General features: G+C 47.4%; 1 protein-coding gene across 6 annotated transcripts in view; it reads left to right on the top strand.

The window, feature by feature from the left end:
- Nucleotides 1–18,076, top strand: part of samd13 (sterile alpha motif domain containing 13) — a 133,909-nt gene that overhangs the window by 112,680 nt on the left and 3,153 nt on the right. For all 6 annotated transcript variants that reach the window (XM_043698619.1, XM_043698617.1, XM_043698618.1 and 3 more), the window contains 2 exons: nt 3,646–3,733; nt 10,473–10,584. In XM_043698619.1, the coding sequence (XP_043554554.1) occupies nt 3,646–3,733; nt 10,473–10,584 (200 nt within the window). The remainder of the gene's footprint in view (nt 1–3,645; nt 3,734–10,472; nt 10,585–18,076) is intronic.

Genomic DNA, 18,076 nt, shown 5'->3' with positions numbered 1-18,076 from the left:
ACCTCAGGGAGATTGCTTGTGTCTTCCCCAGTGAACACAGATCTGAAGTACCAATTCAACTCTTCTGCCATTTCTTTGTTCCCCATAATATATTCCCCTGTTTCTGTCTTCAAGGGCCATTTTTTTGCCTTTCACATACCTGGTCTGGTTTGGCCTACACATGACTCCAGATTCCAGTGGTTGATTCTGAACTGCCCTTTGGAATGAGCAAACAAGCTGCCCATTTCAGGGCAATTAGGGACAGGCAGCAAATGCTAGCCTTTCTCACGCTCCTGCATCCTTGGAAGAACAAAGAATTGTTCCTCTTGTGTCCACCCCTGCCTTTCTGGCAGCTGCCAGGCTTCCTTTATCCTCTGCCAATCTAGGCTGCTAGTTCTCTTCATTCATTCCTGCAAGCCTTTTGGAAGGATTTTAGAGGCGATCTCTTGACATGATGGTTGTTCACTCCTCTATGGGACTCCAAGATGTACAGGCCCGAAGCCACCTGTTCACTTGAGCCATAGTTGAGCAGGCAATCAGGACTAGGTGGTGTTATCTGGTGCCTGTACACTCCCATGTGGCCCAGTAGGGGGAGGTGTGGAGCATGCAAAGGCAGAGATCCTGGATGACACCAGGAAGTGGAGGAGGTAGATTAAGAATTGTCCACATTGGGCAAGGAAAATAGCAATCTTTGGGATTGTCCAGGAACACTTCAGCTAGGCCCCTCTAACACAGGAGGAGCTGTCTCTCAGAACTGTCTGGGCCAACATGTGCATTGAAGACACTGACTAGAAGGTGAAAACTCTGAAGGCATAATCTTAAAAGGGCCTGAATGACGTGGGCAATGGCAAGAAATGTAACAATCACACGAGAAAGTCCAATGAGGCCTCTCTGAGGCTCGGAACTGCCTCTTCTAAATCCCAGATATCTAGCCGTGAACCTCGCTCAGCAGCAATGGGGATTCTCACTCAGCGGCGATGGGGATTCTCGCTCAGTAACAATGTGATTCTCGCATAGCAGTAAGGAGGTGCCTTTGAAGGGAGATTGATTATTGTTTGTTAACAACTTCATTAACAGCACATGAATATGCAGCTTTCAATCTTACCATTGGCTCCGACAAACTGGACCCTGAGAATTCTCATTTTGGAGGTTGTGGAGGGAACTTGGTGACTTCAACTCACTGCTTGCTCTGAAGCATCACCTTGGTAGGCACTGACATCTCTGGGTGCTCCCATCCTCTGACGTTGGCATCTGAAATGTGCCAACCTCAAGGAACCCTCATGGCATGTCTGATTCATTTTACAGTCCATTCTACACCTCAGTCAGGGCATGATGAGAACTAACACTACAGCAAGGACACAGTGTGCTCAAGGACATTTCCCCCCCCACCCCCCACCCCCACCCAAGCTCAGGGCTGGCACCAGGCTAACTCTCCACTCACTGTCACAGCATTCCCTCACACTCCACCTCAGACCCCTTCTCTGCCTTGCATTGCCTTATTTTTGCACCTTTCCTCCTCAGGCAGAGATACCAGGCTCAGTCACTGCTGTTGGGCACAGACAGAAGGCCAGGAAGACAGCCACAGTTGATCCCAGTACCCAATCCAATCAGGAGTCTTTGTTGAGCAGGTCCTAGCACAATAGGTCAAGGGCAGCCTCTGAGATCAGTCCAGGAGCTTGGACACGGCCAATCAGACCCTCGGGACGCTCAGAGACTGGTTCGTTTCTAGGTAAAGGGTGAGGCAGCCCACCACCCATCGTGTGTCTTTCTGCCCCTTCCGAGGGCTTCTCTCCTCGGAGTGAGAGTGAGGCAGCTATTCCTGCTGTAATGTTGGAGAGGTGTCCTGAGTGAGTGAGTAGGGCATGAGGCATGTAGGGTTCAGGGTGTCTGGGTTTGGGATGGCTGATAGTGAGTGAGGGGAGATAGGTTTGGTATGAAGGGAGGGCAGTGGCAGACTGAGTGTGAAGTACCCGGGAGAAGATGGTGGCCCTTACACAGACAGAGTGAGGAGGATCATTGAGCTTTTCCCTGCATTGCTGCGCTCTCCTCCTCCAGACAGCAGAGACAGACCAGTCTGTTTACATTTACATGCCTATCGCAAGAATACTTCTCTCTCTCTCTCTCTCTCTCTCTCTCTCTCTCTCTCTCTCTCTCTCTCTCTCCTTTTCTGTTTCTCTGTCTATCACTGTCTCTTTCTCTCTCTCTCTGTCCTTTCCTCTCAGCTGCCTCCAGTTACATTCCTGTTCCCCCCTCCACACCCCTGGTCCCTGGCCCCTGACCAAGAATTGGTGACCAGCCTTTTCGATGTGTCCTTTAACCGAGCTCCCTCATCGGACAGGGCCAGAGGCACTGGCCCCATCCCATTCCTGGGATTGGAGACATGGAAACCAATCACAAACATTCCCATGCCTTCCCCGAATCTGCCCCATGGCTCAGACCTTGTACGGGTTTCTGTCTGTACCCGAAGGTAGTGTTCCCATGAAGAGAGGCTTAGACTAGGCACCATCGCCATCATTGTTATCTCCCTGTGTGTAGCTATGGTCCTGGAGATGACGTCTGGCTCATGCCAAAACTTCATTGTTCGCAGGAGTGGAGGAGCTAGGAAAATCAGGGAAAAGGTGGGGAAGATTGTAATTGTTCTAACTGCAGTTTATTAAAAGAGAATTTGAAGCTTGATTTGGATCTCATTATGCATGCTAATTAACTCAAGTGTATTAATTGCTTTTGGAAGTTGATTTCAAGTGGTCTTTTACATTACATTATAGCAGTTCGAGCTAAGTGATGAGGCTATACTAAATACTTGGTTTAATGAAAGCAATATTAGTCAGTCAATGTGACTGGCAAAGCAGCATTGTTTAATAGAAATGTCACTGCAGTGACCCCTTTCCATTAGGGAAATGAAGGTACTTTGGTTTGTTTTTTGAGAGGTAAGACTCCAGCCCAGGGTTAGAGAAAATTGGGGGGTTTTTGGGAGGTGGATAATGAGGAACATTGAGACCACAAACAGATTTAACAACTGTTATTTCCTCAGGGATACAAGCAAGTGAAAACGTCGAGTTTGATTGATGCTGTGTAATAAATCTAGTGGGGCTTCTGCAGAAAGGGCATGTTAATTTTGCGACTGAATCTTAATTGCATTTTCCCTTTGCTGTTGATTTTCTGAATACCGAGTTCATTGTTTCTTAAAGGGATAGACTGAAGCAAGGGGTGGTACAGTAGCTCAGTGGTTAGCACTGTTGCCTCACAGCGCCAGGGGCCCAGGTTCAATTCCAGCCTCGGGTGACTGTCTGTGTGGAGTTTGCACATTCTCCCAGTGTCTGTGTGGGGTTCCTCCGGGTGCTCCAGTTTCCTCCCATAGTCCAAAGGTGTGCAGGTTAGGGTGGATTGGCCATGCAAAATTGTCCATAATGTTCTGGGGTGTGTAGGTTAGGTGAGGTAACTAGGGGAAATGCAGGGTTACAGGGATAGTGTAGTGTACTGTGGGTGGGTCTGGGTGGGATGCTATTTGGAGGGCTGGTATGGGTTGAATGGCCTGCTTCCACATTGTAGGGATTCTGTGAAAATGTACCTTTATTTGCTGAATTTCACCTCTTCTAAGGAATGCCTTAAATTTGAAATATCCCAACACAAAGCTCCGTGATGTAACTTGTTCCCCTGTTATTTCAGTTCCTGAATTACGAGGAGCCTCCTGTCTCCCCACCCCCTCAGCGTCCCCTGTCGAGATGGAGACTATCGAAAGTGGCTCAACGAAAAGGTAGGTGCACGTTACAGCTCCATCCATGGCAGTGCGGCCCTGAAACTTCAGGTCGGGAGCGATGACTGGGTCTTGGTTTGATTTTGTTATCATGATTCTGTTGTATCAAACACACTGTATTCAGCTGACCCAGACAGGGGTCCATTCCTTGGAGCAGGAGAATCGACGTTTCAGGCATAAACCCTTCATCAGGAAGGCTTAGGTCAAAACATCGATTTTCCTGCTCCTCGTATGCTGCCTGACCTGCTGTGCTTTTCCAGCACCACACTCTCGACTCTGATCTCCAGCATCTGCAGTTCTCATTTCCTCCTAGGCGTTCATTCCTTACCCTGATTGCAATGGTATCAACTGTGTGGCTCTCACAGTTGTAATACTACTGTAATAAGTAGGAACAAGAGGAGGTCATTCTGCCCCTCAAGCCTGCTCTGCCATTCAATAGGATCATGGCTGATCCAACTTTCCTCACAATCCACTTTCCTGCCCTTTTCCCCCATAACCCTTGATTCCCCGACTGATCAAGAATCTCTTTCTCTCTCAGATTTAAATATACACAAGGACTCTGATTTGAGCTGTAGGGAGAGGCTGAATAGGCTGGGGCTGTTTTCCCTGCAGTGTTGGAGGCTGAGGGGTGACCTTATAGAGGTTTATAAAATTATGAGGGGCATGGATAGGGTAAATAGGCAAAGTCTTTTCCCTGCGGTCGGGGAGTCCAGAACTAGAGGGCATAGGTTTAGGATGAGAGGGGAAAGATATAAAAGGGGCAACGTTTTCACGCAGAGGGTGGTATATGTATGGAATGAGCTGCCAGAGGAAGTGATGGAGGCTGGTACAATTGCAACATTTAAAAGGCATTTGGATGGGTATATGAATAAGGAAGGGTTTGGAGGGATATGGACCGGGTACTGGCAGGTGGGACTAGATCGGGTTGGGATATCTGGTCGGCATGGACGGGTTGGACCGAAGGGTCTGTTTCCATGCTGTACATCTCTATGACTCTTAAGTCCACACTGACCCTCCGAAGAGGAACCCACCCAGACCTATTTCCCTCTGACTAATGCAGCTCTCACAATAGGCAATAATGACCATAGCAGTTCAAGAAGGAAGCTCACCATCACCTTCTCCAGGGGCAACCTGGCATCTGTTCCCACGAGTCAATATTAAAGCAAGGTTTACTCAGAGTGTAGCATTAGTGATCTCTGCTTCCTATCTATCAACACTCCAGTGTCCCAATGTTCTCTTTCTTTTGCAATAAAATTAACTAATAAACCACCTCCCAAAGGATGACTGCCTCAAAAACTACATTTTAAAAAAGATGTAGATGTCAGTATCTAGGCCAGCATTTATTAGCCATCCCGGGCGGCACGGTGGCACAGTGGTTAGCACTGCTGCCTCTCAGCGCCAGAGACCCGGGTTCAATTCGCGCCTCAGGCAATTCTGTATGAAGTTTGCACATTCTCCCCATGTCTGCGTGGGTTTCCTCTGGGTGCTCCGGTTTCCAAAAATGTGCAGGTTAGGTGAATTGGCCATGTTAAATTGCCTGTAGTATTAGGTGAAGGGGTAAATGTAGGGGGATGGGTTGCTCTTCGGCAGGTCAGTATGGACTTGTTGGGCTGAAGGGCCTGTTTTCACACTAAGTAATCTAATCTAATTGCCCACAGGGCAGTTAAGAGTCTGGAGTCACATGTAGGCCAGACCAGGTAAAGATGGCATTAGTGAAGCAGATGGGCTTTTCCTGACAATTGACAACAATTTCATTGTCATCTTTAGATTTTTAATTCTGGGTGTTTATCGAATTTAAACTCCATCATTTGCTGTGGGGGGATTAGAGTCTGGATGCCTGTGGGGGGATTAGAGTCTGGATGCCTGGATGGTCTCTGGATCAACATTCCAGGGATAATGCCACTGGACCATCCCCTGAATAAAAAGTTGTTCTGGGTAGAAATGATACAGTCCTGTCACTGTGTACCCACCAATCCCATGTCATTCTCTGGTTGAACCTGATGAAATCAAATTAGCTTGCCTCTAAACTAGTTAAATGAATAACTGGATGTTTTAACTAAAGCTGAATTCCAAAGCTACCTTAACGCATTTATTTCAAAAAATATCTTGTGGAAAGATAATGTATGCCCACAGCAGTGCGCACAGAAGGAAGATTTCAAGGCACCCGGAATCACTCCCAGCTTCGGGAGACTGTCTGGGTGGAGGTTTTACATACTCCCCTCTGTCTGCATGGGTTTCCTCTGGGTGCTCTGATTTCCTCCCATAGTCCAAAGATGTGCAGGTCAGATGGGTTAGCCGTGGGAAATTGCCCACAGTGAGCAGGGATGTGCAGACTAGATGGATTAGCCATGGGAAATGTGGGTTATAGGGATAGGGGGTGATATGATGTTGTTTGGAGGGTCAGCGAGACTCAGTGGGCTGAATGTTAGTGTGGAATCCACCTAGCCATTCTATGATAAAATTGAAGAATAATATAGTGGGGAAGGAGGACGTTTGGTTCGTTATGCAGAGGAACCTTGATTATCCGAAGGGCACAGGCGGGAAGTATTTCGTTTGGTTGATCAAATGCTGGATATCATAGTTTAGCCAAGCATCGTGACCTGGTGATCTTGCCAGATAATTGAGGTTCCTCTGTATCTGTACTAGCTCTTTGAAAGAGCTATCCATAAGATATGGAGACAGAGGTAGGCCATTCAGCCCATCAAACGTCTATCCCATTGGTCAATATGATCATGGCTGATCTGATAATCCTCAACTCCACTTTCCTGCCTTTCCCCCATGACCCTTGGTACGCTCATTGATTAAAAATCTCCCTCTGTCAGCCTTCAATATACTGACTGAGCCAGCCTCAACAGCCCTCTGCAGGAAAGAATTCCACCAGTTCACCACTCTCTGAGATAATAAATCCCTCCTCATTTCAGTCTTAACTATTTAACCATTAACTCTGAGATTCTGCCTTCTGATCCTGGACTCTCGTACAAGGGGAAACTCTACATTTACTCTGCTCTGAGAATCTCTTTCAGTAACGTCACTTCCCATTTTCTTAAACTCCATTGAATAAAGGCCCAATCTACTCAACCTCTCCTCCGTGAGACAGTCCTTCCATACCTGGGATCAATCAAGTGAGCATTCTCAGACTCTCTCCAACAGAGTTTATCTGCCCTTAGATAGGGGGCCCAAAACCAGTCTGACTAGTGCCTTGTATAGTTTTAGCAAAACCTCCCAACTTCTATATTCCATTTCCTTTGAAATAAAGGCCAACATCCCATTTGCTTTCCCTATTGTTGAACTTGGATGCTAACCTGTGATTCATGCACCAGGATACACTAATCCCTCTGCCCTGTAGCTTTCTGCAGTCTTATCCCATGTGAATCGGAACAGTCCCACTCCTGCAACCCCAGCTTCTTTTCGCCCCGCTGGTATTTATCCCATTCGATTTGCGACGTTGTGATAAAACCAGCTTCCTTCAGCGTTTCGGAGAGCTCCGTCCAAATTATACCAGCTCACTGTTGTGTTTTGAATTTTTTCATGTGACCTTTGTGGCACCACATTGTGTGGAAGCACTGTGGTTTGGGATAGCAGGGTCACAGGTCATAGAATCCCTACAGTGTGGAAACAGGCCACTCCACACTGACCCTTCGAAGAGCATCCTACCCAAGCTCACCCCATAATGCTGCATTTCCCATGGCTAACCCACCTAACCTACATATCCCTAGACACTATGGGCAATTCAGCACGACCAATCCACCCTGACCTGCACATCTTTGGACTGTGAAAGAAAACCCACACAGACATGGGGAGAATGTGCAAACTCCACACAGACAGTGGCCTGTGGCTGGAATCGAACCTGGGTCCCTGACGCTGTGAGGCAACAGTGCTAACCACTGAGCCACCGTTCTGCCCCATAATTGTTTTGCATGGGCATTTATTGTTATAATTAGAACCCTCCACACTTAACACCTTGCTGCTAACTAATACCTGAGTCAGGAGATAGGGAGTAGGCCATTCAGCCGCTTGAGCCTGCTTCAACATTCAACAAAGTAATGGCCAATTCATTGTGGCCCCAGCCTGGATTCCTGCTAACCGTCCAGTCACCTTTGACTCCCTTTGTGAGTCAAGAATTTATCCAGCCCTCCCTGAGTAATGTTCTGGACAAGAGAAGTCCACAGACACTCAACCCTCTGAGAGAGGAAAAGAAAACTTAGGCTTGAGAAAGGAGAGCCCTTTTTCTGAGATTGTGTCCCCTCATCCCTGAGCCCCAGAGTCTGAGCATCCACCATGTCAGGCCCCCCCCACCGCCGGATCTTACACATTTTAAAAGCAAAGTTGTTTTTTTTCTCAACTTCAGCTGTTAGAAATCCAAATCGCCCAGTGTTCCTCCGAGGACAGCTCTCTCTTCCCAGGAATAGAGTCCTGAGGGCGGTCACACCCAGCACAAACCAGGGTCACTTGGAGTGGGAGGTCAGAACGGTCAATGAGGGGTCAGGAACAGGAGCGGGCATCGGCAGAGACATAAAATGTGTCACAAGCAGACAGCTGCTCAGAATTTCATGCGGCAGGATGTAGATTTGACACAAAAAGCACCATTTCCTGCCCCCAAGCTGCTCCCCCCACCTCCCCTCTCTGCTCTTTCCCCATCGCCCTGAACATTTCCCCTTTCCAATGATGACAGTGCAGACATATCCCATTGCATAAGCTTGCTTTATAAATACGCACAGCTGAAAATGTGTTGCTGGAAAAGCGCAGCAGGTCAGGCAGCATCCAAGGAGCAGGAGAATCAGGAAGAAGGGCTCATGCCCGAAACGTCGATTCTCCTGCTCCTTGGATGCTGCCTGACCTGCGCATTTTCAGCTCTGATCTCCAGCATCTGCAGTCCTCACTTTCTCCTTTATAAATACGCACATACCATCTAAAAAAACAATAAAGTAACCTTTATTTCTTTCTCTTCACCTCAGTATTTTTATTTCCATTTTCAAAGGTTTGTTGGTTTTCTGCCATTTTTTATTTCAGAGTTTTTGCTGTTACCATTTATGTTCCTGGGTGCCAGCAACCCAACCTTTGGACTATTGGGGTGGCTTGGTGGCTCAGTGGTTAGCACTGCTGCCTTACAGTGCCAGGGACCCGGGTTCAATTCCAGCCTCAGGCGACTGACTGTGTGGAGTTTGCACTTTCTCCCCGTGTCTGCGTGGGTTTCCTCCGGGTGCTCTGGTTTCCTCCCACAGTCCCAAAGATATGCAAATTAGATGGATTGGCCATGGGAAATTGCCCCATAGTGTGTAGACTAGGTGGATTAGCCATGCGGAATGCAGAGTTGTGGGATTGGTCTGAGTAGAATGCTCTTAGGAGGTCCAGTATGGACTTGATGGGCCAAATGGTCTGCTCCCATGCTGTAGAGATTCTATTACTTGCAGCTTCCCTATGAAAATTCTTCCAGAACCTGTTCCTTTCAGGCAGTACATTCTAGACTGCAACAGGAACAATATTTTCAGTTCTTACCTCCATTCTGATTTTGTGACCATTATCTTGAATCTATCTATTGTTGGAAAAAGCAGAACTTTTATCAAAGCTTTTTGTCTTGCTCATTTTGTATAATGAATGATAAGGGGCCTTTGACAAAATGTGCCTTTTCCTTTGTGGTAATTCTCAAGTTCTCTGCTACAGGATAGCACTTTGGACCTTAAACCTCTATCTTGTGTAATGCTGCAGGATCTCAGGGTTGGGTTTCTAATCGGGAGCAAGTGAGGACTGCAGATGCTGGATCTCCGAGCCAAGAGAGTGGTGCTGGAAAAGCACAGCAGGTCAGGCAGCATCTGAGGAGCAGGAGAATCGGCATTTCGGGCATAAGCCCTTCTTCAGGAATGAGGCTTGAGGGCCAAGGAGGCTGAGAGATAAATGGGAGGGGGGTGGGATTGGGGGGAAGGTAGTTGGGAAAGCGATAGGTGGATGAAGATGAGGAAGAAGGTGATAGGTCGGGGGTGGTGGTGGTAGGGGGCAATGATGGACAGATCCAGAGGGTGGTGCTGAGTTGGAAGCTTGGGACTGGGATATATGGGGGAGGGGAAATGAGGAACCAGTTCCACCTCAAAGTCCCAGGTTTAGCCCTTCCTGCCACAGCAGGAAGGGCTAAACCTGCACCCACACCACTCCCCTCACCTCCATCCAAGGCCCCAAGGGCTCCTTCCACATCCATCAGAAATCTACCTATACCTCTACCAATGTCATCTGCTACATCTGTTGCACGCGTTGTGGTCCCCTCTACATCGGAGAGACAGGATGCCTTCTTGCGGATCATTTTCAGAGAACATCTCTGGGACACCCGCACCCACCAACCCCACTGCCCCGTGGTTGAACTCTTAACTCCCCCTCCCACTCCGTCAAGGACAGGCAGGTCCTGGGCCGCCTCCAACGCCCAACCGTTACCACCTGACGCCTTGAGGAGGAACACCTCATAGTCTGCCTTGGGACCCTGCAACCACACGGGATCAATATGGATTTCAACAGCTTCCTCATTTCCCCTCTTCCCCCCCCACCCCCCCACATTATCCCAATCCCAACACTCCAACTTGGCACAGCCTCATTCCTGATGAAGGGCTTTTGCCCAAAACGTCGATTCTCCTGCTCCTTGGCTGCTGCCTGACTTGCTGTGCTTTTCCAGCACTACACCCTTGGGTTTCTAATCCCCAAAGGCCTGACTGCAGTTCCTTGTTCATTATTTAATCTGATCTTTATACCTCCACAGCCCGACAGAAAATGGGAAGCTGCTTGATCCTGCGGAATGGACAATTTTAGACGTTTTCAATTATTTCAAGAAAGCTGGCTTTGAAGACCAGGCTGTCGCCTTCCAGGAACAGGTAAGTTTGGTTTGTTGGAACCTTTACAGAATTCTCAGCTCCAGTTCTGCTGAGGGTTTCAAAGCATTTGATAGCCCATCAGATGTCCAGCAGGCCATGTCCAAATGCAGCAAGATCCGGACAGTATCCAAATCTGCACTGACAAGTGACAAATAACATGAATGCCACATAAATGCCAGACAGTGACCATCTGCAGTGGGCTGAAGAATGGCAGATGGAGTTTATGTTTAGATTAGAGTGGTGCTGGAAAAGCACAGCAGGTCAGGCAGCATCCGAGGAGCAGGAAAATCGACGTTTCGGGCAAAAGCCCTTCATCACGAAAGGCTTTTGCCCGAAACATCGATTTTCCTGCTCCTCAGATGCTGCCTGACCTGCTGTGCTTTTCCAGCACCACTCTAATCTAGACTCTGGTTTCCAGCATCTGCAGCCCTCAGTTTTTGCCTTGATGGAGTTTATGGTCTATGCTCAAGTAACAGTCGATCTCATGTAAAATTTGATCCCCAATTTTGGGCAAAAAATCTGGAATTTTCTGTGTATCTCATATAACAGTCAACCTGAGTTGTTCACAAATAACAGATGATGATTTTGTGAGCGATTGGTATTATCCTGGATGTAAGTGTTGCAATGTTTCGGGCTATCATGTGTTTTGATTTACAATTCACACCAACTCGGTATAAAAGTTTCTGATGCAGCAGGTCAGAGTCAGATGACAACCTCCCTTTGTGTGCAGTTCAGCTTATTATAATTTGTTGTATTTTTCTTTATCTGTCTGGAGATCAGTTGGGTTTCTGATAATGAAATGGTGTTTCGGACTGTATTTCAGCCCCTCAAGAGTAGTATCCGTGTAATAGTGGACCCCATAAATTTAACCTTTAAAAGATAGTCTAAAACATTTGGCTTTTACATGAGTATATATGGTAATTTAGTTAAATGCAAGGTATTGCAATTTGGTAACCAAACAATGGGGCAGGATTTATACAATTAAAAGTAGCGGGGAGTGTTGTAGAACAGAGACCAAGGGGTTCAAGTACACCATTCTCTGAATTTTGTGTCACAGGTAGACAGGGTATTTAAGAAACTGTTTAGCATGCTTGCCTTCACTGCTCAGACCATTGAATATAGGGGTTGGGACGTCATGTTAAGGTACTATGGGACAGTACTGAGACCTCTTCTGGTGTAATGTGTCCAGTTCTGGTCTCCCCTGTTTTAGGAACGATATTATCAACCTGGAGAGGTTTCAGAAAAGATTTACCAGGATAATGCTGGATATGGAAGGTTTAATTTCTAGGGATAGGCTGGGACTTATTTCATTGGAGTGTTGGAGGTTGAGGGGTGACCTTATAAAGATTAGATTCCATTACATTACAGTGTGGAAACAGACCCTTCGGCCCAACAAGTCCACACTGACCCGCCGAAGCGCAACCCACCCATACCCCTACATTTACCCCTTACTTAACACTACAGGCAATTTAGCATGGCTAATTCACCTGACCTGCACATCTTTGGACTGTGGGAGGAAACCGGAGCACCCGGAGGAAACCCACACAGACACTGGGAGAGCGTGCAAACTCCACACAGTCAGTCGCCTGAGGCGGGAATTGAACCTGGGTCTCTGGCGCTGTGAGGCAGCAGTGCTGACCACTGTGCCACCATGCTGCCCACTAAAGGTTTATAAAATCACGAGGGGTGTGATAAGGTGAATGGCAGATGTCTTTACCCAAGGTTGGGGGATTTCAAGCTTAGGGAGCATATTTTTGAGGTGAGAGGAGAAAGATTTAAAAAGAACATGAGGAGCAACTTTTTCACACAGAGGGTGGTTTGTGTGTGGAATGAATTTCCAGAGGAAGTGGTGGATATGGGTACAGTTATAGTGTTTAAAAGACATTTGGATAAGTACATGAATAAGAAATGTTCGGATGAATATGGACAAAGCGCAGGCAGGTGGGACTGGTTTATTTTGGGATTATGGTCAGCATGGACTGGTTAGACCGAAGGTTCTGCATCCGCACTATTCAATGGTGTTGTCATCACTGAGCCCCCCACTATCAATGTGCTGTGAGTTACCATTGACCAGAAATTCAACTGGGCTCACCATTAGGAATACAGTGTTTAGGAATCCTGTAGCCAGTAACTCACTTCCTGACTCCCCAAGGCCTGTCCACCATCTACAAGGCACAAGTCAGGAGTGTGAGGGAATACTCTCCACTTGTCTGGATGGGGGCAGCCCCAACAAAACTCAAGAAGCTCGACACTATCCTGGACAAAGCAGGCCCTGTTTGATTGACACTGCATCTACAGCCACTCCCTCCACCACCGACCCTATGTTGCAGCAGTGTGTACAACTACAAGCTGCACTGCAGCAATTCACCAAGGCACCTCAGACAGCACCTTCCAAACCCACAACCACTTCCATCTAGAAGGACAAGAGCAGCAGGTACATGGGAACACCACCACCCTGAACGTTCCCCTCCAAGTCACACCCCACCCTGACTGGGAAATCTATTCTGGATGAGTGGTGCTGGAAGAGCACAGCAGTTCAGGCAGCATCCGAGGAGCAGCGAAATCGACATTTCGGGCAGAAGCCCTTCATCAGGAATAAAGGCAGATGGTTCCTTCACTATCGTTGGGTCAAAATCTTGGAATTCCCTCCCTGAGGACACAGACTGCAGCGTTTCAAGAAGGCAGTTCATCCCCACCTTCTCCAGGAGCGAGTAGGGACGGGTAATAAATGGTTGTCTAATCAATGATGCAAACTTGTTTCCTCATAGCTTCAGATATAAATCATAGAGTCTCAAAGCATACAAACATGCCCTTCAGCCCACCATGTCTGTGCTGACCAATAAACATCAAAGTACACTACTCCCATGAAGCTGCTGCTTCAGTGTTGTGAGAGTACCTGTCTCCCCCACTCTCTCATACTGAATCCTCCATCTTTCTACCACCCTCTGGGTCAGAACAAAATTCCTCAGATCTGCTCTGAACTACTTACTCTTCACTTTAAACTCATTCCCTCCATTCTTAGGAACATCTGCCACAGGAGATGCTTCTCAGAATCATGTAGACATCAATCAGACTCCCCCTGCCGCTCCCCAGTTTCCTCTGCTCCAGGGAAAACCAACCCAACCTATCCAGTCTCTCCTCATGACTGAGACTGTTTGTCCCAGGTAACATCCTGGTGAATCTCCTCTGCATCCTCTCCTGTGCACTCACATCTCTCTGATAGTGTGGTGGTTAATGTTCCACACAGTATTCCATCTGTGGCCTAACCAATGGCCATGAAAGAATTTTTTAAAATCCGTCCATAAAACTTTCCATCTCTTTCAGTCTTTCCACCTCTCTCCCTCTCTCTCCCTCTCTCTCTCTCTCTGTCTCTCTCCCTCTCTGTCTGTCTCGCTCCCTCTCTGTCTGTCTCTCTCCCTCTCTCATCCTTTGGGGCACTATTTAAACCTCCTTTCTTGTCCCTACCAGAAGAATGCGGAGGCTTTGGAGAGGGTACAGAAACCGTTTGCTGGAATGGTATCTGGTTTGGACGGTATTAGCTATGAGGAGAGATTGGACAAACTTGACTTGTTTTCACTTGAACACCAGAGGATGAAGGGTGACCAGATAGAAGTTTACAAAATTGAGAGGCTTGGCTAGAATGGATAGTTGAAGCCTTCGTCACAGGGTAGAAATGTCAATGACTGGGGGAGCCCAACTTTAGGGTAAAAGGAGGAATGTTTAAAGGAGATATGAGAGGCAATTTTTTTTTTACGCAGAGGGTGGTAAGTACCTGGAGGAGGTAGTAGAGGAGGTAGTAGAGGTGGATACAATACCAATATGTAAGAGGCACCTTGACAGATATATGAATAGGCAGCAAATAGAGGGATATGGACCATGTAGAGACAAAAGACTTTTGATTTATGAAGGTTTCATGTGGTAGTGCAGGTTGATGGGCCGAAGGGCCTGTTCCTGTGCTGTACTGTTCTTTGATCATGATTTGCCATTACAAGGGTTTAGTTTTGTGTTGCTTTGACAACGTGACAGTGAACACTCGTGACTAATCCATTAGACCAGTCTGCTTCATTTATTAAAAATAAGCTTACCTGCTGTATTTATTAACTCTTACAGCTACAAATGGTCCTATAGTGTACAGATGGGTCTGCAGCAAGGTAACGGTTAATAGATTACTTTGTTTGGGATTGCACTTTTGTGTGAATTGAAGCCTATCTTTTAGCTTCAGAAGACAAAAGCCATCTCCTTGTGTGCTCTCTGTTTGTACAGTAGATGGCGCCCAGTGTATGATCTATCAATCCCTTGAAGCAAAGACTGAAAAAATATGGTCTACCAAAACAAACCTCGGAGGGGGGTGAAGGGGACAGCCGGTGTACAGAGCAAGTGTCCAAACAATACCGAGTGAATTGGGAAGGGGATCTGACAGAGGATGGAGGTAGAGAGGGAGCACTCAGAGCAGAAACAAAGCCAGCAGGTGGCTGATTTCAGGACTGTAGCTAACACCATGTTTCAGACGGATTACTCTGCATCAGTTCTTGCTGCTCTCCACTTTCTCATCTCCTCCTCCTTTTCCATCCAGACTTTTTCCCTTCTTTCTAAAGATGCACTTGAGGAGATGTCAAGTTAGAGGAGGAAGGAATTAAAAGGGTAGATTGATCAAGTGAAACGAAGCAGGTAGGAAGAGGGCTTGTAAGGTGCATCAAATGTGAGCGGACACGGTGTTTGGGGTAATATTACTGGGCTTGTAATCCGAAAGCCCAGGCTAATGTTCAGGCTGCTTTCCCTGGAGGCTGAGGGCTGACCTTATAGAGGTTTACAAAATCATGAGGGGCACAGATAGGGTAAACAGACATGGTCTTTTTACCCAGGGTAGGGGAGTCCAAAACCAGAGGGCATACGTTTAAGGTGAGCAGGGAAAATATTTAAAAGGGATCTAAGGGGCATCGTTTACAGGCAAGGGTGGTGTGTGTATGGAATGAGCTGCCAGAGGAAGTTGTGGAGGCTGGTACAATTACAGCATTTAAGAGGCATCTGGATGGGTACATGAATAGGAAGGGTTTAGAGAGAGATGGGCCAAGTGCTGGTAAATGGGACTAGATTAACTTAGGATATTTGGGTGGCATGGACAAGTTGGACCGAAGGGACTGTTTCCGTGCTGTATATCTCTATGACTGTGAAATGCTCTGGGAATAAATGTTGACATCCCAACTGAGCAGCTGTTGAAACTTTGATTCAATTTAATGACAATTAAATGGAACATGACAGTAAGTCAAAAGTCACCACGACAGGGACGTTCATCAATTGTTGTAAACCCCCTTCTGGTCCAGTGATCTCCTTTAGGGGGAGAAATCTGCTATCTTTACACAGTCGGGCCTACACCTGAATCCAGCCCCACAGCAATATGGCTGACACTGAACAGCCCTCTGAGCAAGCCACTGTGTTTATGGGTAATTAGGGATGGGCAATAAATAAAAGTAGGAAGTGTTGGGCATACTAAGCAGGTCGAGCAGAATCTGTAGAGGAAGAAATGGCGATAACATTTGGAATCTGTTACATGTTCCTCAGAAGCAACGAGTGGGGAAGGGCAAGTGGGACAGGACAAGAGGGGAGAGGGTGAGGGAGCTGAGAGATTGTAAACATTTACAGAGAAATAGGCAATGCCAGTGGTTGTAAAGAAGGGAAACCGATGGGCAGCATGGTGGCTCAGTGGTTAACACTGCTGTCTTATGGACCTGGGATCGATTGCAGCTTCAGGTGTCTGTGTGGAGTTTGCACATTCTCCTCGTGTCTGCCTGGGTCTCCTCCGGGTGGTCCAGTTTCCTCCCACAGTCCAAAGATGTGCAGGTTGGGTGAATTGGCCATGCTAAATTGCCCATAGTGTCCAGGGGTGTGTAGGTTAGGGGCATTAGTCAGGGGAAGTGTTGAGTAATAGGGTAGGGGAATGGGTCTGGGTGAGTTACTCTTCAGAGGGTCGGTATGGACTTGTTGTAACGAAGGGCCTGTCTCCACACTGTAGGGATTCTATGATTCAGATCCACACTAGGATGTTAATGGCAGAAGAAAGGTCAGCTCTTCTGAAAACCATGAAATGGAGTTACTTGTTTGGAGGTGGGGAAGGAGAGGTAATGCAGTGGACACACAACTAGTTTAGAGGCTTTCAAACTGCCTGAATGAGAAACGAGGGGTTGTTTCTGCGACTTGTGGTGGGCTGGACTGGAAATCTGCAGCAATCCACAGACAGGGGTATGGGTGTGAGTGCAGACCGGGCCAGGTGAGGGTATTAAAACAGCAGGTCAGAGTCCTGCTTCAACAGAGGTGTCCTGCACAGTGCTCACCTGCGTTCCTTGTGGTCTTGTCAGTGTGGAATGTTGTAAGCGGTGAATACTGCAGACCTGGCTGAAAGGCAAACAAGTAAAGTTGCTGCATCACCTGGACAATGAGAAGGCAGGTCTGACCCCTTCCTGTCCACTGGACAGTGGGGTAGCGATGAGGGTGATAGGCAATGTCCCTCTGTGACTGCTCTTTGGAATGCTGACAGGGGGAGAGGACGATGTGTTTGATGGTGACATCCTGCTGGAGGTGGCAGGAATGGCCTCCCTTGAATGTGGAGATCGGTGAAGAAAGTGCAAGGGGGGTCCCTGTCAAAGTTCTGGGAGGGAAATGGGTTCGACACAGTTGAGTCCTGTCTATTGCATGGGAGCTGCCCACTCCTCATCTGAAGGAAAATGAAAGCGTACTGTGAGTGCCCTTGTGGAAGGCAATGTTTTTGACACCGATCTGGACAGAGATGGAGAAACTGGGAGAATAGGTGGAGTTCTGACAGGAAACCTGGTGTGGGAAAGTATAATTGAGGCAGCTGTGGGAGACAGTGGGTTAGTTAGTGAATGTTAGTGAAAATAAAAGCTTCCCCGGAAATGGAGACAGAAACCAAGGAATGGAAGAGTCAGAGATGGACTGGGCAAAGCTGAGAGAAGGATGGAAACTGGCAGCAACACTGAGGAATGTCAAGAGCAGGCAATGGCATAGAGCACAGTCATCGCTGGACAGGAAATAGGGTTGTGGAACGAAATCCAAATGTGACTAGGCCAAGGATTGCTCCATAAACCGCGCACAATAACAGGCAAAACCGTCTCATGTGCAGCTACCATGGCAACGCCTTTTACTTGGAGGAAGTGAGACCATTTTAAAGGAGAAATTATTCAATGAGACAACAAACTCAGCTGAGTGGAAGTTTTACTACAATTACACAAAGCGCGAGTCAAACCACAGCTGGAATACGGTGAAGAGTTTTAGGGCCCTTACCTAAGGAAAGATTAGATTACTTACAATGTGGAAACAGGCCCATCAGCCCAACAAGTCCACACCGACCCGCCACCCACCCACCCAGACCTATTCCCCTACACCAACACTACGAGCAATTTAGCATGGCCAATTCATCTAACCTGCACATCTTTGGACTGTGGGAGGAAACCGGAGCACACTGAGGAAACCCACGCAG

This window comes from Chiloscyllium plagiosum, chromosome 11, assembly GCF_004010195.1.
Source record: "Chiloscyllium plagiosum isolate BGI_BamShark_2017 chromosome 11, ASM401019v2, whole genome shotgun sequence".
In the NCBI taxonomy this organism is placed as follows: domain Eukaryota; kingdom Metazoa; phylum Chordata; class Chondrichthyes; order Orectolobiformes; family Hemiscylliidae; genus Chiloscyllium; species Chiloscyllium plagiosum.
This window is presented reverse-complemented; position numbering and strand designations above follow the sequence as displayed.